Here is a 22725-nt window from a genome sequence, read left to right as displayed (position 1 = left end):
TTGAAGTTGTAATGACTTGAGGGCGTCGTTTGCTCTCCGCTCCACGAGGGGGCGCAAGAGTTAAACAAGCAAAGTGAGTAGAAGAAAAGAACGAAAAAAAAAAACCCCACACGTGGGCCCAACCCGAACCGGACGACGACATGCGGGCTTCCGCCAGCTAAACCCCGCCCCCCAACGTTTCCATGCATTGGCGCGATTCCCCCTCCGCGCTCTGCTGCTTCTCCCCGGCTGGTGGCGGCGGTGGTGCTGGACTGGACTGGACTGGACTCGGTAGCGGGCTGCGGGCTGCGGGTGGCGAACACACACGTCGGACACGGCAGGCATGAGTGCGGCGGGTAGTGCTCGGGCCGGTTCGGTGCCCGGCCCGGTCCAGCAGGGGCTGAAGGAGGCTCTGATCGAGACGCTGACGGCCATCCTGTCGCCGGTTCAAGAGGTGCGCGCGGCCGCGGAGGAGCAAGTCAAAGTGCTGGAAGTGACAGAGGGTGAGTGGGTGGGTGGGTGGTCACTCGGTCCGGTTAGCTCGCCGGGGGGGGGGGGGTCTCCCTGTGTTAACGGCTGCGGTCCGTTCGTTGACTGTGACGAGCGAGGCAGAGGAACAAGCTAGCACCCGGAACGCGACAGCGTTAGCCGGGGAACCGTAGCTAACTCTAGGCCGTGTTTCCACAAGTTAGTGGGGACCTAAGTTATCATAACACAAATAATAATCACGAACTCGTGGGAACGCGCTGCCCCTCACCCAGACTGTGAGGTCGGCCGGCCGGTCGGTCCTCTTACAGGTCGCAGCTAACCGTGTCACCGCGGAACCATTAGCTTGTCCGCGGGTTACACCGAAACGCACATGGGGGGAAGGTGTGAGCCCACCGCCTCGGTGCCGCTGGTCTCAGTAAAAACACGTTAATTCAACGTTGCGTTGTGGTTTCGTGTCCCTCGTGTGTGTGTGTGTGTGTTTGAACATACGAAAAAAAAAAATAATCTTGAAACCATAGCAACACCGGCACCATCCTTGTCTCGAGCTCTGTAGAACCTAATGACATCACTTGGAGACGGTGGCGATGACAGTCAACGCACCGTCCCGCACGTTACTCAGTGACACGAGGTCCAGTGGACTTCGGGCTCACCTCAAACCCATTCTTATTCCTTTTAGTCCCCCGTCACTATGGCAACCATGCAGTGCCCGATGACAGATTTTGCCGCGAAGATGCGTCCCAGCAGGGCGGATCCTCCCGCCAAACAGGGCTGCCAGCCTCCTCCATCCTCATCCTCATCAGTAAGAGCTGCAGCAGAACTTTGGCCCATTTAGTTTATTGATCGATAAGTGTTTGATACACTGGTTCCAGCTCCTCAGTGAGAGAATTCCCTGTTCTAAAAAGGATATTTGATGAAATCAGTGTTAAGTTGCAGCTCTGATCAACAGGATACATGTTAGAGAGTGAAAAGACAAAGACCGTCCCAGATTATTATCCAATAAGGTTGTTTTTTTTCTTTCTTTTTTTGTTGTTGCTGGAGGGCAAAGGAAATGTACCATGAGATGCTCTGAGACATTTTTATCAGTCATACGTCCATTCATACACACCAGACATTACTGAATACAAACCATTCTTCCGTTATGACCATATCACCATCTATCTTCATCGCAGCAGTAATTAACTTAACAAAAAAAGAGTTCTTGACACGACAATACTGTGTCAGGACTCGGATATAAAGGGGGAAAAGAACTGTGGTACCTTGTGTCTCAGATTTACAATTAGTCAAAAACAATTCAATTGTTATGGATGTGTTTTCATGAGAATCAATACCATCGGTTATGTGATTTCTTTGCACACTCTGCCTTTGTTAATTTGAACTCGTTGAAAGTGCAGTTTTCCATTCTATATTTAAAAGATCTCCAACTGTTCTGATTGACCTGGATATTGAAGTTGGCTGCATATTACCCGCTCTGTAAACAACTGGTTACAGTTGGTGTGTGTTGGGCAAACGCTACCCATGAAAACTGCCTATTTATTTGGATAAAGGACTAAAACACGACTGATGGATACAGTACCTACAGTATCTAGTCGCTGTAGCTTATTCTCTACCAGACTAACTGGACTAGACAACTAACCAGACTTCCCATTGTCTGTCCAGTGATCCTCGTGCCCATGCTGAAAGGCTAATTGTGCACACTGTCTGCCGCCTGTGCTGCCGACCCTCTCCGCTGGCCCTCTCTCTCTCTCTCTCTCTCTCTCTCTCTCTCTCTCTCTCTCTCTCTCTCTCTCTCTCTCTCTCTCTCTCTCTCTCTCTCTCTAAGGCAGCGGATCGTCAGCACTAACATTGTCTTCTGGTGCCTGATGTCACTCTCTTTAAAAACCCAGTGAGAGGGTTTCAGAGCTGAGGCCGATGCTGATCTCTGATCTCTCACTGTCTGCATGCCTGCCAGGCCAAGCTGAAATCAGAACGTTGTTAGGAATGCAGTGATACATTCACACATTATTGATTTCCTAAATAAGCAAATCCTGACACCCAGACTCGCAATAACGGCATGTTTTGCTTCGGTACATGTTTTTCTGTTGACTAGCAATTTTGGTGTGTTTGGTGTGTTGCTTTTTACCTCATGTCAGTCTGTGTTCACAAGAATGAAATCCTCATCCAATGCCCAAAGGAATTCCTGGAAAAGTAGGAAAAAAGCAGCCACACATACTTATATATTTCAACAGGAAATATATTCTTAAATGTCAAAGTGAAAACAAATGTCCCGAACCACTGAAACTATATCAGCTACTGTTCCTAACATACCTGTATAAAACACAAAATAATTGATATGTTTTAAGTCAACATTGATAAAGACACTTCTTTGGCACGGCCTCAATTTTGTGTTGATTAGTTGTTTAATTGTGATTAGTTGATCGAAGAAAAAAAAAGGTCTCGAACTGTTTTGAAAATCAAACCAAATGATGGAATACAGATAAAACAAGACATCATCTTGTGCAGCAAGAACTTGTGATGGGGGTTTTTCTTTTCACTATCTCCTGATGTCATTTGAAGAGGACAGAGGAGCCCAAGAAGGTTTTCTTTAAAGGCACAATGCAAAACCTGTTAACAGGTTTTCATGATTTCTTTTGTCCTCCGACATGTTGTAGAGTTTGGCGTCCACCTGGCAGAACTCACAGTTGATCCTCAGGGAGCGCTCGCCATCCGTCAGGTGAGCAGAACATAACTAAGTAGACGTTAAATGTAACATTATGGTCTTACTTTTGTTTTTACATTTCCAATGCCAGCATGTGTTCATAACATAACTATGTGACCGTTAGAACCTATATCAGTTTTCTGCTGCATTATTAAATATGTCTGTCTTATGGTTTGTCTGTCTGCAGTTAGCATCAGTCATCCTGAAGCAGTATGTGGAGACTCACTGGTGTTCCCAGTCCGAGAAATTCAGGCCTCCGGAAACCACAGATCATGTAAACTATTCTTTAACTGACAGACATTTTTTTTTATTCATTATATTTGAAATATCTTCTTGAACAAAATTTAAATCTCACATCTAAGAACTCCTGCTTTTACCTCCTCCAGGCCAAAGCTGCCATCAGGGAGCTTCTGCCAGGCGGCCTGCGGGAGTCGATCAGCAAAGTCCGCTCCAGTGTTGCATACGCCGTGTCTGCCATCGCCCACTGGGACTGGCCTGAGGCGTGGCCGCAGCTCTTCACCCTGCTGATGGAGATGCTGGTCAGCGGCAACGTCAGTGCTGTGCACGGGGCCATGAGGGTCCTCACAGGTGTGTAGTAAGACACACATAAACCAATACACAGGTAATGTTGGTCTGGACTTTTTCAGAATAAGTCGTTTTTTTTAGAATTGAGTGGTGAAACTGGAGCCTTCATGACGATATCAAACATTTTGTATTCACATTTCTACTCTTACATACATGACACGATAATAAGGTTTCATAGCTCTAATGTACATTTATATCTATACAGTTATACATTCAGGCTCCAACTAAGATGTAGTTTGAGTGAATTAATCAAATATCCCTTTCTTCACAATGCGTTGATGTGATATACCGGATCTGAGTCTCACACAACACAACTTTTTAAATCTCTCCAGCACCAATATAATAAAAATTTGCCCCTCACTGACCTGTATTTTTTATGCCACATAACACGTAGGAGAATCATACAAATTTTAATTGACCAGTAAAGGAGCCACCGTTACGGGATACGTCGTCAGAATAGACGAAGAAGAAGAACAATCACAGAATTTCACTCCCTGTGTCCATCCTCTTGTCTGTCTCACATTTATAGAGTTTACTCGGGAGGTGACGGATACACAGATGCCGCTGGTGGCTCCGGTCATCCTGCCTGAAATGTACAAGATCTTCACCATGGCCGAGGTGCAGAAACAGCTCTTACCTTTTTCTGGTCACTGAAAGTTTAACAATATGCTTTGGCATGACTTTTGCAATCTGATGAGAAAGTTGGATCAGAGAAAACAAATGAAGGATGTTGGGCAGATCACGCAAAGGTCCAACAACAAGGTATCAGATTCGGAGTTTCCTCTCCTACTCAAGATACTTCTCCGTCTCACAAGGAAGCAGCCCGAAGCTTAATTTTCCTCACCTACCTACAGCTTTTATAAAGTTATGATTTAGTCAGTGACATTCAAAACCCTAACCTGCCTTCACAGTGCAGCCTCATTTCCTGTAGTAACTAATTATATTTTCATGAAGCAGCAGATTAGTTTGCGTTAATTTGGAATGTTCTCCGACTCTCACAGGTTTACAGTATCCGTACTCGCTCCAGGGCAGTGGAGATATTCACCACCTGTGCCAACCTCATCTGTGCTATTGAAGAGCTGGAAAAGGTGAGGCAGTAATTTTCTTTTCAGATGCATTATGAGTAATTAAACTATAATAGATTTGGTCTCAATTAATTACAGGATGGAACATTTTTTACTTTTGAGCTTGGTAGATGAATTGGGGTATTTTTTTAAATGAGTGATGTGAAATTGTTCTCGTGTCCAGAATCGAATGTATGTGTTTTTCTTTTACATGGTGTGCGTGTGTTTGTGTATTTGTTTGTTCGTTTGTGGGTTTAGGGTGCAGCCAAAGCGTTGATCTTCCCCGTGGTGCAGCAGTTCACAGAAGCGTTTGTGCAGGCTCTGCAAATGCCCGACGGACCCTCGTCTGACAGTGGTCTTAAGATGGAAGTCCTCAAGGTGAGCGACTGTACTTACTGATGTTATCGTGAACCTGTAATATGTCAAAATATCATCCGTAGAAACTTTTACATTTAGCCGTAAATGAGTCTGAAAAATCTAAAATCTCTTTGGTCATATACAGGAGTTAAATTTTTTTTCAGGAGCAGACAGTTTGACAAGTTTGTAAATCTGGGCTAAAAAGTAAATCTGTTGAAATATGACATTGTATAGTTATTTATATAAGATAATCTGTATAAGCTGTAGCGTGATTATGGCACAGGGTAGTTGGTACCTGGTTTGTAGACATATTCTTTCAAGAAATAAGGACCTGGGGAGCGAATTTGTATTGAAAAAATAAAATGCGGTTGTAATTTAAAATCCTTATTTCTTCTTTGTCTCAGGCGGTGACGGCGTTGGTTAAGAACTTCCCCAAACCCATGGTGTCCTCCATGCAGCAGATATTACCCATTGTGTGGAACACACTGACTGAAAGTGCAGCTTTATATCCTTTCCAAAGTGAATCTGGACACACTGTGTATGCGATTGCATCATGTTCTTTAAACTTTGCGCCCGGATCATTAAGATAGAACCGTGAATCTTCATGCTGACGTCTGACTCTGTACTCATGAACTTCATACTTACACTTTTAATGAGGGAAAACTGTTTCCCCAGTAATTGCAGCAACTCCCTATAAACAAACAACTTAAAATTTTATGAGAAAAATTACACTACACAGTAGAAACTTTATGCCATGCAGGTAGCCCATATACAGAAGGTGATCTGATTAGATTTTGATATGCCCAAAGGTTTTTTTCTAATACTAGTGTACGAGTATTCTTTAACCAGATGTTCACTTATGTAAGAACAGAAGTCAACTACACAGAGGAGGTGGACGACCCAGTGGACTCGGATGGTGAGTCTGCTTTCACTGCTGCATGTAACAAGGGTTAGCAGACACTTCTCACCACTGTCCTCGGGGCTTGAATGATTTTTTATTTTCTTTTTTTTCCACACAGGTGAGGTTCTGGGTTTTGAGAATCTCGTGTTCAGCATATTTGAGTTCGTCCACACGCTGCTGGAAAACAACAAGTTCAAGAGCACGGTGAAGAAAGCCCTGCCCGAGCTCATCTACTACGTCATCCTGTACATGCAGATCACAGAGGACCAGGTGAGAAATACAAAAAGTTATGAATACATGATTTATGTTTATATTGAATCACTGGCGTCAGGCCTGATAGTTTGCTCCGTTGTTGTCTCAGATCAAAGTGTGGACGGCAAACCCCCAGCAGTTTGTAGAGGATGAGGATGACGACACTTTCTCCTACTCTGTCAGGATCTCTGCTCAGGACCTGCTGCTGGTGAGACACTAGAAACCTGCAAATTTAGAATAATGTGACTATTTAAGCCCAAATGCAGATAAGTCCTTGAAATCAGGCTTAAATTGATTGGTTCCTTGTTTTGGGAAATATTATCGAAGGCATCTGCGGATGCTTCTCACATCCGACCTGTCCGGTTAAGTTCATACAGACACACAACCTTTGAACTCTGCTTGCAGGCTGTTGCTGCAGAGTTTCAGAACGAGAGCGCAGCAGCGCTGGCGGCGGCAGCAACAAGACACCTCCAGGAGGCCGAGCAGGCCAAGAACAGCGGCAACGAGCACTGGTGAGCAGCGACGCTGCACCAACATTTACTCTCTGATTACATCCTCGTGTCTGCTCTTAAAGCTTTTTTCGAATTTGAGACACATTCCTTCTGTAATTGATGACAGTGGGTAAATTGGGGCGAGGGGAAAAATCCTCTAGCTGCCAAGCGTGACACGTAGAGATGAACTGACCTGGTTAAAATAACAAACGCAGCTGGTGGAGCGTACCATCAGCTGTCATCAATTCTGTCAGTAACTTCATGGCAGGCCTCAATTAATCTTGGTTGTTTAGTTTGTGTCTGTATGCACACTGCCCGTCACGTAACACCACTGTACAACCACGGGTGAACCCAGTGGTTTTTTAGTTCCAACAAATTCAACAGAGTGACACATCGTCTTCCTAGCAGTCACATCAATGTCAGTGGGGTTATTATCCCCATTGAACTTTCATTATTTTAATATCAATGATTTAAGTTTAAAGGCTTTTCATTTTTGAACTATGACTTTCAAGGTTCACAGTTGTCTTTAGTGTCCCACCTGGAGAAAATTGTTTTGCTGACACAAAGACCACAACACACTTAAAACATCAACAAGTACTAAGAAAGGAAAATTCAACTCAGGAAGTTGTGAGCCAATGTGCGGATGTGTGCAAAGAAAGCATCAGTATTTGGATCAAGATGCACATAAAAAAAGAGATTTGTGAGCTTAAAGTTTAAATCTGTTTTATTTTAATTAGTCAGAAACACAGGTTGTTTAATCAACATTTAAATAACTCAAATCTGAGTTGCTACGCTATTATATTATACAATAAAAGGACTTTAAGAAGTTTAAATGTTAATAACTACCATCATCCTGCATTTCATTTAATTATGTTTTGCTTTAACCAGTCATGTTCTTTTATTCTAACTAGGTGGAAGATCCACGAGGCCTGTATGTTGGCCCTTGGTTCCGTCAAAACCATCATCACAGAGAACGTGAAGAACGGTCGTATCCAGTTCGACATGCATGGCTTCCTGGCCAGTGTTATCCTCGCTGATCTCAACTTGGCAGGTGAGTCTTAAACCGACCCCTTGGAGATTTATGGAGGTGATCAATAACACAACACGAAGAAATCGATTGCTCTCGAAACTAAATAGGTGTATTCCTTTGTCTAAGAAAAACATTACAATGTATTTGAGTACATGTAACAATATAAAACAGGAAAACTGCAAATAAAGCTGGCAAAATGATTTAACACCTCACTTCTCTCTAATCTTGGTCTTCACTGCTGTCCCTTGTTTTTATTTTATTTTATTTTATTTTTTTCTGATGATCAGCGGCGTCTCCGTTCCTCCTCGGCCGGGCTCTGTGGGCTGCCAGTCGCTTCACAGCCGCCATGTCTCCTGAGCTCATCCAGCAGTTCCTCCAGGCCACTGTCAGCGGGCTTCATGACAACCAGCCGCCCTCAGTACGCATCTCTGCGGTCAGGGCCATCTGGGGGTGAGCAGGCTGGGGTTTTAACTTCTTTTAATGCGCTGTGTTGTGTTATTGTTGTGATCAAACACTGTGAGCATGAACAACTTTATCTTAAAGTCAGACAACTGAACAGGCTCTAGTCTGAAACAAAAGACCTGGATCTGCTTCATGTTTACGCTCAAAGCATTAAAACACTTTCAATGTTATATAGAAAAATGGTGTGTTGGTGGACGCCTACTATCCATGTTCTTTAAATTCTGCAGGTACTGTGATCAGCTGAAGTTGTCGGACAGCACCCACGTCCTTCAGCCCTTCCTCCCCAGCATCCTGGAAGGACTGATCCAACTGGCTGCCCAGTTCAGCTCAGAGGTGCTGACCCTCGTCATGGAGACGCTGTGCATCGTCTGCACCGTCGACCCGGCCTTCACCATCAGCGCCGAGAACAAGATCTGCCCGCTCACCATTGCTATTTTCCTTAAATATAACAATGGTACTAACGTAGAGTAGCTCCTCCAACCACATCCTCTGTCAGACTCCTACTGTGCACTTACACTCTCTCTCTTATATTATTTGTCTTTTAATGGATAGAAAATGTTAAGACCCAAATCTTGACAGTTTGTCTGCACTTAGATGTGAATAAGACGGATACAGCAACAATCACAAACTGTTTCCCAGAGAAGACGTAAACACGCGAAGCTAAGAGACACGTAGATTTGATTCGTCTCTTATCTTTTCTCAGGCCCTGTCTCCCTCTCTCCTCCTCAGACCCTGTGGTGGCATCTTTGGCTCAGGACATCTTCAAGGAACTGGCTCAGATCGAAGGCTGCCAGGGCCCCATGCAGATGCGTCTCATCCCCACACTGGTCAGCATCATGCAGGCTCCCCACGACAAGATCCCCTCGGGACTCTGTGCTGTAAGTGGTTCAAAGAGACGCAGCATTTTCTACAAGATGATGATACCTGCCTGAAAGAGTTTGTCTCATGATCCTAAAATGTAGTTAGTGCATATATTAAACCCTGAATTTACCTATCTGTGAATAGAATAATAGAGTGGCCACATTATCCAGATGAGCATTCTGCCAAAACAAAAACAGGAATTGACTTATTTACACTTTCTTCCTCATCCGTCTCTCTTCCTCTCCTTCTAATCTTGTGTCCAGATGGTACATGAAAATTTTACAGGACCAAGCTTAAATAATTTGTCCTGCATTTGCAATCATCAATGGTTTCCCTGAGATTCTGACACCCCCCCCCCCCCCCCTGTGCCACAGACATCCATAGACATCCTGACCACAGTTGTACGCAACAGCAAACCCCCTCTGTCAGAGATGCTGGTGTGCCAGGCCTTCCCAGTGGTGGCACAGTGCACCTTGCGTACTGACGACAACGCGATAATGCAGGTAAAACCAATATATATAATATATTGTGTTTGCAGATGAGCTTATTGATCGTAGGAAAATGACAAAGTTGCCAGCGACTGAGACGTGAGCCACTTTCCTCCTTTTCATCTCCAGAACGGAGGCGAGTGCCTGCGGGCGTACGTCTCTGTCGCCCTGGAGCAGATCGCCCAGTGGAGGGACGAGCAGGGGAACAGTGGCCTCTGGTACGTCATGCAGGTGGTCAACCAGCTGCTGGACCCCCGGACCTCCGAGTTCACGGCTGCCTTCGTGGGCAGGTTGGTGTCCACTCTGATCTCTCGGGCGGGAACAGAGCTCGGGGAACAGCTGGACCAGATCCTCCGAGCGATTCTGAGCAAGATGCAGCAAGCCGAGACTCTGAGTGTCATGCAGGTGGGAGACAAAGACGCACACGAACACGTGTTGGGTGATTATATAGATAACAGCCTGTGGCCTCATTCCTCCTGTGAGAGTTGGAACATTTTGTATAAAGAAGAAAATTGTTTTTTATCAAACACAGGCGTGCATAACTTCCTGTGACGAACAGGGATGAATCACATCTATTCCACATTCATCTGCTCATTCACATACGTTTACACAAACCTCTGAACATCGAAGTAACTTAAATGTGTCACTCGCTCTCTCCCTCCCTCTCTGTGTGTAGTCTCTGATCATGGTGTTTGCTCACCTGGTTCACTCCCAGCTGGAGCCTCTGTTGGAGTTCTTGTGCAGTCTGCCCGGGCCGACGGGCAAACCTGCGCTGGAGTTTGTCATGACGGAGTGGATGAGCAGACAACACCTGTTCTATGGACAGTACGAGGGTAAAGTCAGGTCAGACAACATCTTCATGAGACTTTTGTATTTAGATTTTTAGATTTAAAAAAATATATAAATTAAAACCCCATACAGTAACATGGGTTTAACCTGCAGTCAGTCAAATGGCCTGTGTTATGTATCCTGTTACCTGCAGCACCAACGGTAGTTTACATGACATGTTCACTGATGCTGATTCCAGGCAAAGAAATAAACAACTTCTGTAAAAGAAAATTATCAGAGAACACGATTTAACCACACACATTACACAATGTCTAATACAGTTCCCGGCCATGGTAACAGGATTTAAATTTTGGGAGGGACCCAGATCTGGAAATGTTTTGAAGGATTCTTCATCATTGCTAGATGAGGACAAAACCGCTTGTTTAGTGTTTTTTTTCCCCTACAGGCATTAAATGAGCGTTGTACTGAAATACAAGGATTCCCAAAAAGTTCTTTCCTCATTTCCTAAACTCCTGGCATCTTTGTGTTGTTTTTTTTGTTTTCTTTATACAATGTAGTACGGTGGCGCTCTGTAAACTGCTGCAGCACGGCCTCATCACAGACGACAAACGTCTCCAGGACATTGTGGTGAAGGGAGAGGAGATCTACAGTCCTGAAGACGGCATCCGGACACGATCCAAATCTGCCAAAAGTACAGCACCAATCAAACATGATATTTACTTTACTACATGTTCTATATTGAAAATGTTTTGCTTCTTAGTTGTGCAACAGTTGGTTGTTAATATGTGATCGTGAATAACACAAATACGTTTTTGGATTGGGGTTTGTACAATCGCATTACATCCATACAGTGATATTCGGATTCACTGTGTGTTTGTCATCCCCAGACCCGGAGCGGTGGACCAACATTCCATTGCTAGTGAAGATCTTTAAGTTGATCATCAACGAGCTGTCGACAGTAGTGGAGGCCAACGCCAGCAGGACGAACGCAGGAGACTGGAGCCAAGGTGAGTACTAACACTAGGACAACAAGCATTCACTTCCCTGGACACCTTGAATAATATTGTACTTAAATTAACTTCAACAACATCAGTGCATTTGACACATCCTTACTATTTGGTGATGTCTTATGCTCACTCTTAGATCCAGTGACACATTTTCACCATCATTAGTTTCAATCTTGTCCTAAAGAATAGTACGGCGGACTTTTCAGTCACCAGTTTGTTTGTTTCAGATTCCAGTGGTATGTGGGAGGAGCCGGAAGAAGTGGAGGGGGAGGACGATGAGGAGGAGGATGAAGGGCTGGCGGGACAGCTGCTTTCTGATCTCATCGCCTCCAACAAATACGGTACGAGCGTCTCCCCTGTGCATCAGCTCTTCCTCTATTATGTCTTTATTTCTACTTTCATGAATATATGTCCTTTATTTCAGGTTACCAATAGATTTCCTAATATCCCATTTTTTTTGTTATGTCATTACAGATGATGATTATTACGAGGATGATGATGAGGATGATCCAGATGCTTTGAAGGACCCCATTTATCTGATTGATTTGCAGGTATAGTCTCTAAACTTGTGACTTCACACATATTTTCTCCAATATGGCCATAAGTAAGAAAACAAGGTGCATTAATAATGAAGGAGACGAAACACCTCCCTGTCAACACGAAGGGAAGAGGAGGGGGTGTGGCTGATGGAGCATTTGTTTTGGAGCTAGTGCAATATTTACTGCCAGTGACTATAGTGTATATACTGTACAGTATAAATTATTAAAGATTGAAGTAAGTTTCCCTTCCAACAACTTTCATTTGATCATTCAATGGTTATTTACCAGTACAAGCCGAAATATCTTGGTGAACAAAATGTAATCTCTTGTAGAGATGTTCCGATACCCAGTCCCATTCATTGGACTGAATAAGATTGTAAAGATGTACGTAATAAAGTGACCAAAGAAACTGACCTGATTATCATTTCTCCTCTTCGCAGGCCTACCTGACAGACTTCCTGATGCAGTTCGCCCAGCAGCCGTGTTACAGCATGTTCTCAGGCCACCTCAACACCGCAGAGAGACAGACCCTGCAGTCAATAGGCCTCTAGCCCTCCCCCCACCCCCCTCTGCCCGTCTGCCACTTCAAGACACCACCTTCCATCGACAATGCCCCCAAACTAATCTTCTATCGCCCCATCGCTTATGCTCTCATGATGAAATTACAAAGAAATGTTGGGATGTTTGTCCTGGCAGAGGAGCGAGGATGGGGTTGGACAGAGACACATGCACTTACCCATAAGTCCCCTGTTTCTCCATCCTTGTGATGGGACGCAGGACTTGTTGAAGTGGTGGTAAAGTGAGGCGGAAGAGGCGAGGGACTGCACAGGAGCTCCGCGGACACGCCTCCTCTCTGGACCAGAGGATCGCCAGTCGGACATGAGAATCATGAAATATGAACGGACTATCTTTGACATTTGCTGTTTGTAACTTAGCCCGTTACTTTGGTGTTTCAGTATAAACAAAGTGGGGAAAAAAGTGGGAAAACAAAAGACTTCACATTGATTGAAGGAAAGTGGAAAAAGACGAACTTCCTGATCTTTGGAGCGGAAGAGGAACGTTGGCTGCCTTATATTCCAGGAAACGTTGACAGTTTCTGACAGAAAATGAAAAGCTCTTAGACCAGCCGTTATGTCTCCGGGGGCGGGGGGGTATTTGGGAATTCACACTGTTGCCATGGTGACTCACAGCCTTGTCATTCCCTTGTACCCATTGAAATTTGGGATGGAGAGATTTCTAAATAAAAGTCCAGAATGGACAACACTTCACATTGAGTTACAAATTATTTTCTTGTCTCCTGATTTTTAATAAAATCTGATGTGCTGTATCATTTTTATGATACCTACTTGTGAAAATGGGCTTTGTCTTGTCCTTCACCTTTTCCAAATATAGTTTTTTTTTCAACCCCTTCAGAGATGCATGACTCATCCATGAAACCCAAGCAATCGCAATGACAGAAAACCCAGAGAGCATTGTCATTCTGATTTATTGTCATTTCTGATTTGAACTTTATCCCTGGTTCACATTGATTTTCAATCATGACTTGAATCCACATTGATTCACCTAAAATGTGCCTAACATTGTTAATTTTATGTGATATATTGAAACAATGTTGAATAATTTAATAACAAACTCAAACCTTTGAAAATGATTTTACATTTTATTGCAAGCTCAACATATTGGCAAAAATGTAAACGTGTTCACAAAGTAAAACTGAAATATTTCCAAGCAATTGAGAGGCAAAAAAAAGAGACTTCAGTAATATATTTATCTACGCATGTGTCATTTGGTATATAATTCTACAACCTACGCGAGCAGCAAACAAATGCAGGAGAAGAGGTCTGTACCACGTTCTTGAGTGTGTCCCTCATTTTTATGAGTGTAGTTACTTTGCCATTTGCCAAACATCAGAGGAATAGTTCCAGTTGCCAACAGAGAACCTTATCACGCAGAATCTTCTTTCCCTTCATTTGTCTTTGCAAATTGCAAACAGCATAAAATGGTGAAGGCGCAGAAGAGACAAATCGATAGTAATGGAAAAACACATTTTCCCAGTCTTAATCCTGTGTTAAGAGTTCTCTGACTAAACTTGATCAAGATCTTAATTCCCTGCCAAGTAAAAATGTAAAACTATCCAGTCTATGACTTGCTCTTGCCAGTAGGTGGCGCTATGACTGAGATTTAAAACAAACCCTTCCATGTCTTTGATGTTGGACTCATCAGACGTGTGGAATGTATATTGTACAATACAATACTCCATATTGTTAGTAACGATGCTTAGAAGTTAAAATACAGTTACACATTGTAACTTGGGGGCCAGTGACCTGAGCTCAACTCAAAAACATGATTTCACAGCTTCCACGCCTTCATTCACAAAAAAAAAATTTAGGCCTGATATTTAAGATTTATATATTTCCATTGGGATTAAAAAGATTTTACGTTAACAAACTAATCCCTAGTCAGTCAAACAAATGAAACAAGTATGACTGGAATGTATGCAATTGTTCTAATGTGTGTTTAATACACAATAACCAACACTATATGTTTCTAATCAATAATGCATATTTGGTCCACATTGGTTCAACATTTACGTTTATTAGTTTGTTTACGGTCAATGTGTGTAATCCAACTGCATTGAAATTTTATATGCACTTAAAATACTACATTTTTTTTATTATAAAAACACAATGTTGGCACAAGTGTATCGTGACATCTGCTGCTGGATTTGAAGGTGTTTGTTGTGTTTTTTTTAAACTGAGCGGACGCGACTTTCTTTCCGACGTTCCAGGCGCGTCCGTGAAGGCAGCACCCTGCTGGTCCCGCGGCCGCACGGCGTCACGGCCGCGACGCGTTGTGTCACCTCGACGGTTAACTGACCGACACGTCCCGCAGCAGGACATATAATGACCCACAGCGACCGTTAGTCCGCGCGGGCACACTCACTCCCCTGCACCGCTCCTCTCTCCGCCAGAAAGAAATCCTTCTCTTCTTCTTCTTCTTCTTCTGCCGTCGCCGTCGCCCGGTTCTCTCTGTCCGTCCAGGGATGGGGTGGAGGCGGATCCTTCCAGCGGGCAACGCGCCCCTCATCGCGGTGACTTTGGCGCTGCTCGCCGTCGTCCTCTGCTCTTCTCCGGGTAAGATGACGTGTTTGTCTGCGCCTCCAGGCCGCGCCGCTGGCCGACGGTCCCGGGTTGTTCACGGTCCAGAGAGTCCCGCCCGTCCTCCTTCTGCCTCCGCGGCCTGTTGTTCTTCTTCTTGCTAGCAGCCGTTGCTCGGCGTCGCTGCCCGCGTCAGCGCGCTGCCCTCCGGCTGGTTAGTGATGGAGCTCCATGTTTTCTGTCCAGGCCTCGGTTGTCTGTGACTCACCCGCTGCTCGGTGTCCAGCCTCCCCCGCTCCGGTCCGGTCCACTGGTCCGCTCCGGTCCGGTCCACTGGTCCGGCGCGGACCACTGGTCCGGTCCGGTCCGCTCCGCTCCACTGGTCCGCTCCGGTCCGGTCCACTGGTCCGGCGCGGACCACTGGTCCGGTCTGGTCCAGTCCGGTCCACTGGTCCGGTCCGGTCCAGTCCAGTCCGGTCCGGTCCGGTCCACTGGTCCGGTCCGGTCCAGTCCAGTCCGGTCCGGTCCGGTCCACTGGTCCGGTCCGGTCCAGTGGTCCGGTCCGGTCCACTTGTCCAGCTGGTGCTCATCCAATGGTTCGACTGACTTCATCTGACAGCGATGAGTCAGTCACAGGAATCAACCTGAGCTTCTGTTCTGACAGTGGGATTATCATTTTAGTAATAATAATAATAATAATAATTATATAACAGTAATTTGATTCAGGCAACAACCCTCCAAAAAAGCCAAGTTGTTTTCTTAAATGTCGATCTATTTTTCGACCAATCGATATTGGTCTTTCACAGACACATCGATATCTGTCGATATCTGTCGATATGTGTGGATATCTGTCGATTTGTGTCCATATCTGTCGATATGTGTCGATATCTGTCGAGATGAAACACTTCACATGCAGGAAAAGATACACATTTACTTCTTACACAAAAAATATGTTCCTTTTTCTCAAGTTCTGTTTCTCTTCTGTTACAGTATGCAAAAGCAGGTCCTACATGCTGGTCATTTTATAGTGTTTTTATATACATATTCACTGTTTGCAGTGCAGTTACCACTGTTCGGATGCCGAATAGCCATGTTCATGCCAGTAATTGTTGTATTTGTGTTCTTTTTTTTTTCTTCATTTTTCTAGTTTTTAATGATAAAAGTTTATGGTCTAAACTGCAAAATACCAAGCCTCAGTTAAGAGTCTTTGTCATAAAGTATTTGATAAGGACATCTTCGGTATCTTAAAAGTTTTACTCACTAATATCGGTAATACATATGCTCCCAAAAATCCATATTGTTCCAGCTCTTAAATAATCAATAATGGCATTATTGATTATTTAAGAGCACAGCTCACTGTAGTTATTTCTGCTTTTATGTGACTGTTGGTCAACAGGTTGAGAGGTTTGTCTTCTTGGAGGTAGCAGTGTGACAAACCAGTGTTGACATGGACATGCATATATCAGTGTTATCAGCCAAACAATGCTAATACTTTATTATTGCATCAAATGGTAGAAAAGTTTTTTTTCGATGTCAGCACTCAAAGGTCAACGTCGTTCGTTCAGATTCTGACTCTCTGACTGCAGACGACATCTGAGGTGGTTTCCATCATTTTGATAACTTGCTCAGTTAAACAAACAAGACCAGGTTATATGTGTGGTTTTATTACGTCTGTGTGAACCAAGATCCTCAGTAGTTGGTGTCAGGAAACGTTGAATGTGCAAACCAGTGTGACTCTCAGCAGCCTGTTGTGACCACGCTGTAATTTAGTGTTGCCTCAAATTATATATTGCTGAAAACATAATCACACAAGCTCTTCTCAAATCTGTTATGAAAGACGTCTACTCTGATGAAAGACGATATATATATATACATATACATCTCAGTATATGTGAACCTTTGTCTTTCAAAGCCACAGAACTGAGATTTGAATGTTATCCTTCTTCATTTCTGAATAGTGTGCAAGGACTGATAAGTTTTTTAACAGTGGCAAAAAACAATTTTGTATTCTATTCAAGCAGAAATGGCAAACATCCGATGGTTCTATGTTCTCTAAATGTGTGAGTTTGTTTTAAATTGTTGTAAATTTAATATGTTGGGGTTTGGGGTTGTTCGTTGCGCAAAACAAAACATTTGTTGACGCCATCTTGGGCTTTAATTCTGATATTTTTTTACAGACCTAACGATTAGTCGATTAACAGAAATAAAAACTTGGAGATGATGATTTTAGGACTAGTTTTAGTCCTACAATCATCATGTCTTCTATTTCTGACCCTCAAGTCTTAAATCTCCCGTTTACTTCACTCGAGCCCTGATCAGTTTTCCACCTGTGCCACAGAGAGAAGCATTGAATAATGCATCATGACCGTGTTTGGCCAGTATTAAGAAAGACGTGAAGAAAGATGAACCAAATACTTATTTTCTTTGTGAAGGCGGATCAAAGCCTTATCTGTAAAAGCACGGTCAGGAGTTTTCTGTGTTGAAACAGAAATGACGACATGTCGCTTGTAACGGAAAAAGACCGTATGTGAGTGTGGACCTAAATAAATTCCTTGCTTCCCTCTTGTCTTTCCTCTCTCTGATCACTTCCCCGCCGCCGTTTGCTCTTGTTTTGCAGTCGGCGCCAACGAGGACTGTCTGTGGTATGTGGACAAAAACGGCACCTGGCACAACGGCTTCGACTGCCCGCTCATCACGTTCTGCTGCGGGAACTGCCACCGGCACTACTGCTGCCTGGATGCCTTCAAGATGATCACGGAGAGGGAGCAGAAGCGATGCATGCTCTTCCAGTTCAGGTGGGGTTTTTTGATTTATCGACTCGTTTTATCCATTTACTCGACACCCAAGGGGTCAGCGTTTCACAGATTAAGGCTGACAGTGCAGGAACATGTATCATTTCTTTAAAACAGACCCTGCTCATACCCTTCCACTTTCGCCACCTTTTTCATGTTGGAGATTTAAATTTGAAATAGATAACAAATTTGAAGCTGTGGACAAACAATCACACAAAGGCGCGAGAGCGGAGGAGAACACAGGGAAAGTGGATAGACAAGACCCTGAGAGAAACCTGTTCTATTCCTTGTCCAATTGGCTGCATTTGGCCAAGTGACCCTCTCTTGGTCCCCAGGGGATAGTATCTTCTCATTAGTCTTTCTATGCACATCAGCGGTCTGTGTTAAAGGATGTTTTTGTCCCCCTGCGAGGGATCGTGATAATGCAGGACTAAGCGAGCTTGTACTTGAGAGGCTGCAACACGGCAGTTTTCCTCCACAGCGCTGGAAACCATCCATCACGATCCAGAACTCGGCAGACAACCTGCTTCTCATTAAGCCCAGTGGGAGGTCGGATCAGCGGCTGGCGAAGGCTGGCATGAAGTGAAATAAATTGGAGGAGTGCTTCTTTAGGGTCTTTAGTTCGTATCAGGCAGTGTTTTCACGGGTGACTTAAGCTGTTTTCAGACACGAACTCCGGACAATCGGGTTCTGGACATTCTCCGGAGTTTGGCGTTCACGTATGACGAACGCAGTGGGCGATTGTCCGAGTCAGGCGCGTTTTAAAAAACAGCGGGATAATCTCCGGAGCATTCCGTGGCGTCTGGGTAGAGCGGCACAAGGCTCCGATACGGAAAGCAGTGTCATCTGTCATCCACACGCCCACTCGCTCTCTGTGAATTCCCCACAGATTCTCCGGCCGCATTCTCACCCGGGACATTCTGTGGAGATCATACCAGGAATGTGCCAGGAGAAACTCCGCAAAATGCTCCGGAGCGACATCTGCGGACGTTTTGCGTTCTCACATACGGCCCCTCCGGAGAAGTTCAGGAGAATGTGTCGACTTGTCTGAAAGCAGCTTCAGAGGTCGGCCCTGAACGCAGTCGTTTACTGTCCGTCTCAAGGATAGCTGTGAAGACGGTGGCAGAGTCAAGCTGTAGCAGCCAAGGTCATATAGATGCGATAAACTGAGCCTCCAGTCGAGCCAGTGAGCAGCCATAATAAGTCTGTTTCTCAAGTGAGACCACGAGGTGGTGGAATCTGGTCAGAGGAATAGATGAAGATGATTTAGGGTCAGTCTGGTGAACGGCGCGTCTGAATCACATCATCTCCTCTTTTAATCCTCTCTGTCTAAAAAGTAAGTCGCAATTAGCGCGATGGAGGAGGGGGCAGGAACACACTTGAGGCTAAATGATCAAAAGGAGGAAGGGAAATGGTTTGCAAATGAAAGTCCTTTCCTCTTCCTCTCCCTCTTCCTCTCCTCAGCCCCACCACTTTAGCCGGCATCGCCTCGTCCATCCTCCTGTTCGTGGCCATCATTGCCACCATGGTGTGCTGCTTCATGTGCTCGTGCTGTTACCTCTACCAGAGAAGGCAGCAGAGGGGCAGGACTCCGTATGATGGTAAGACCTCTCTGCTCTTCCTGCCAAAACTCAAAAATGTTAAAATTGCACACTTGCCTCAAAGGGCTCATCGATCCGTACAAGAGTCACGAGAACCTCCGTGCTTGGACCCTGAGGTTGATCGGTTTCCTTTTAACTGCCGTCTGTGTGTGTGTTTGGCCCCCGCAGCCCAGCAGATCCCCATGGCCACCTACCCACTGGAGCCCATGTACGACGCCTACGGAAAACCACTGGGACCCTCCGAGTATCCGCATGCAGTTTATCCAATGGCGACCCATTACCCTGGCATGCCCCCTCAGTATCCAGTGATGCATCCTGGGCCGTATCCACCACACCTAATGGACCCCGCATACAGCCAGGGTAAGATTATCTTTCTAACCTTCTTCACCGAAGAGAAGGCCGGAAGCTTCCTGGAAGGATATTATGTCCACATTGCGTTGATCACCATTTGCTATTTTCGCTCAGTGACGGCTGAAACAGGTCTCCAAAACAAATGCTCATGTAATTTGCCTTTTTTTGGCATGTTAGTGTGGACGGAGATTATCATTATGTCTGATAAAGAGCTAAAACGCTTTGTCTGGACAGAGACCGCTTTCGTCTTCAAGCGACAATTTGAAACGTTAACGTATTAACTTGGACGATTCCTCGGCTGCACTTTGCACTGCACTTATGTTAAGCTTTACCAAATGCAGGGTAAACCTCTGTGTCTCCATACACTCCATCCTCTCAGAGGCTGCAGACTGTCACTGTAACCCACTGAAGCTCAAACTATAGTCAAATTGTTAGCATCTTGTGTGAAGGGAGTCCTGGTATGTGTCAGGCCTCATGTCTCTGAGCTACCTGAGCTTTAACAGTATTTTGACTTTTATCCTGAGAAGAAAAACATTTGGCAGCACAAAATTGTACCTTTACTTCAACATTGCTTTATAAAACTAAGATTTAATGTTGATTCTATGAAGAGCTGACCTTGTTTTTCATTTTATGTTTCAGCCCCTCCACCTTACTCTCCACCCCAGTATCCGGGTCATTGATGACCTTGTCTACAAATACGAACACACGCAGTGGGAAATAACAGCAGCTGAGAGAAAGGACTGTTTCGAGTTGGAGGAGAAGGCAGCAACACTCTCACACACACACACACACACACACACACACACACACACACACACACACATTCAAATAAACCCTACAGCTTGACTAGCAGCAGTTTGCCTGTGAAAGAGAAGGAACAGGAGGCACTTTAAGAGTTTTTTTTTCTCTCTTTTCTTTTGTTTTTGTTGTTGTTTTTCCTACTTCTCTGGAGCATTTGCTCATAAATCAAATTCTGTTCCGCAACCCGATGCCTGCTCGCTCAGGGTGAGTTTCACAAAGGGCGTCACGCCAGCCCCCAAAAAGTGATGAGGTGTCCGGCTGGCGCCTCGAATTCCCTGCTCTGTTACGCTCACCACAGTGGCCGGGTGTTACCTAAAGACGGGTTGCATCATATTAAGAGAAGAGGGAGTAAAAAAAAAAGGAGATTTGAAATAATGATAATGCACTCACTCCCTTTCTATTTAATGAAGTGGAAAATGCTTTATCCCTCGCTTTTGTTAAATTTGAATAGATTGATACCAAGATGACATTCCAGGTCAGTGTGGTTGAGGCTAATGCAAAAAAACAACAACAACACATTGGAAATAAGGGACATGTTTGATTAAAGAGGTGACACGTTTGGGATACTGTTTTCGATTTTATGGTTCTCCCAATTCTGCGTAATAAGCCTTTAGTCACCTATTAGTTTCAACTTTGCTCTTCTTTTTTTCCCGTATCTGACTCAAATGATGACTTCATCGTGACGTATTAGCTGCATCGCTCCATTGTAACATGTCAACGTCGGCATGCTGCCCCATCAAAATTATCTTTTTCAAATGTCTCTGTCCTCCTGTTTTCAATGAATTAGAAACTTAGTCTTAACACTAATCTCATAATGCCGGGTAGTGCGTTTTACTGTGGTACAATTCTCGTTAAATGTTTTGTTCTTTTTTGCTTGTAACATATCAGGTCAGGGGAGCTGCAGGTCATGCTGCTTTATGCTGTCATGTCCGGCCTTACAATAATTAACCGTGAAAAAAAAGCACGAGAGATTAACTATTTAAATACATATTTTGTAAATCGGATCTTCAGCTGAATATTTTATGATGATGTAACGAGTTATTTTAAAACAACGTATTGTTATTGTAACATGAGATATGAGGTCCTTTCCCTTTGGTATTCATTATCATCGAGGTTACCTTTTACTGTGAATAGGTTCTCTCTTTATGGACTAAGCTACAAAGCCAAAAATCACTACTGTTGGAAAAAAAAGTAGGTTTTTGTTGAGCGTCTCTTATTAAAGGTTTGACATCTGGGGGAAATTTGCTTAATTGCTTTCTGGCTGAGAGTCTGATGAGAGGGAGGGTTGATAACTCTCACATGTTTTGGTGGAAGAACAGCACAGATGTTTTTCTTGAAGGGATAGTTCAGTGATTTTGAAGTGGGGTTGTATGAGTTACTTATGCATAGTCAATATGTTACCTTATGGAGATGGTGATCAGCGATATCTTTTTACGGAGTTTGGAGGGGGAGTGGAAGAAGCGTAAGTCACAGTCCCACTGTAGCAGAGGGGACCACCGAAAACGTCTTTTTGGCCACATTTGATGTATTTTTTTCACTGCTTCAGTTTGCCGCCAGACAGCCGTTTAAGTTTGCACTTTTTTTTCAAGCCTACTTCGGCCATGTGTTATGCGCCACCGAGACGAACAGCTGATATGCGGAGTTATACTGCACAGGCACAAGTTGGCGCAGTACTACACAGCCCTCTGCAACAGTGGGACTCAGACTTTCGCTACTTCCACTTCTCCAAACTCGTAAAAAATTCCATCGCTGATCACCATCTCCATAAGGTAACATATTAACTATGCATAAATAACTCATACAACCCCAATTCAAAATCACTGAACTATCCCTTTAAGGTAAAATAGCAATAGCTCAGTTACAAAAGTCCTACTGTCATACGTTTACTGAAAAATTTACAAAAAATACAAAAAGTCAAAGTTCTCATTATTCAAAATGGCCCAAATCAACCAAAATAGATTGTCGATATCGATGCATTTATGTATAAGCATAACTCATATGACGCAGCTGATAGATTGGGTCTAGGTGAAACTACCTAATGTGCTACTTGGTAGATTTGTTTCAGCAATACATCACAGTTTTTTGATATACAG

At 44.2% G+C, this 22725-nt stretch overlaps 2 protein-coding genes across 2 annotated transcripts; both read left to right on the top strand.

Moving 5' to 3' along the window:
* The first annotated feature begins 156 nt into the window (after window positions 1-156).
* On the top strand, window positions 157-13255 carry ipo9 (importin 9). The gene is made up of 24 exons (XM_035631721.2): window positions 157-482; window positions 3117-3178; window positions 3351-3437; window positions 3550-3751; window positions 4278-4366; window positions 4750-4836; window positions 5071-5190; window positions 5574-5674; window positions 6027-6085; window positions 6189-6340; window positions 6432-6530; window positions 6728-6834; window positions 7725-7864; window positions 8131-8293; window positions 8533-8759; window positions 9035-9183; window positions 9541-9669; window positions 9784-10059; window positions 10331-10497; window positions 11001-11134; window positions 11331-11450; window positions 11678-11791; window positions 11925-12001; window positions 12430-13255. The coding sequence occupies exons 1-24, from the start codon at window positions 323-325 to the stop codon at window positions 12538-12540; spliced, it is 3132 nt and encodes a 1043-aa protein (XP_035487614.1). The 5' UTR covers window positions 157-322; the 3' UTR covers window positions 12541-13255.
* A 1502-nt stretch (window positions 13256-14757) lies between these two features.
* On the top strand, window positions 14758-21866 carry shisa4 (shisa family member 4). The gene is made up of 5 exons (XM_035631729.2): window positions 14758-15123; window positions 17705-17882; window positions 19344-19480; window positions 19649-19840; window positions 20471-21866. The coding sequence occupies exons 1-5, from the start codon at window positions 15033-15035 to the stop codon at window positions 20509-20511; spliced, it is 639 nt and encodes a 212-aa protein (XP_035487622.2). The 5' UTR covers window positions 14758-15032; the 3' UTR covers window positions 20512-21866.
* Window positions 21867-22725: the final 859 nt, after the last annotated feature.

This window comes from Scophthalmus maximus, chromosome 6 (assembly GCF_022379125.1).
Source record: "Scophthalmus maximus strain ysfricsl-2021 chromosome 6, ASM2237912v1, whole genome shotgun sequence".
Lineage (NCBI taxonomy): Eukaryota > Metazoa > Chordata > Actinopteri > Pleuronectiformes > Scophthalmidae > Scophthalmus > Scophthalmus maximus.
The sequence above is the reverse complement of the archived record's forward strand: the minus strand, read 5'-3'. Positions and strand labels throughout refer to the sequence as shown.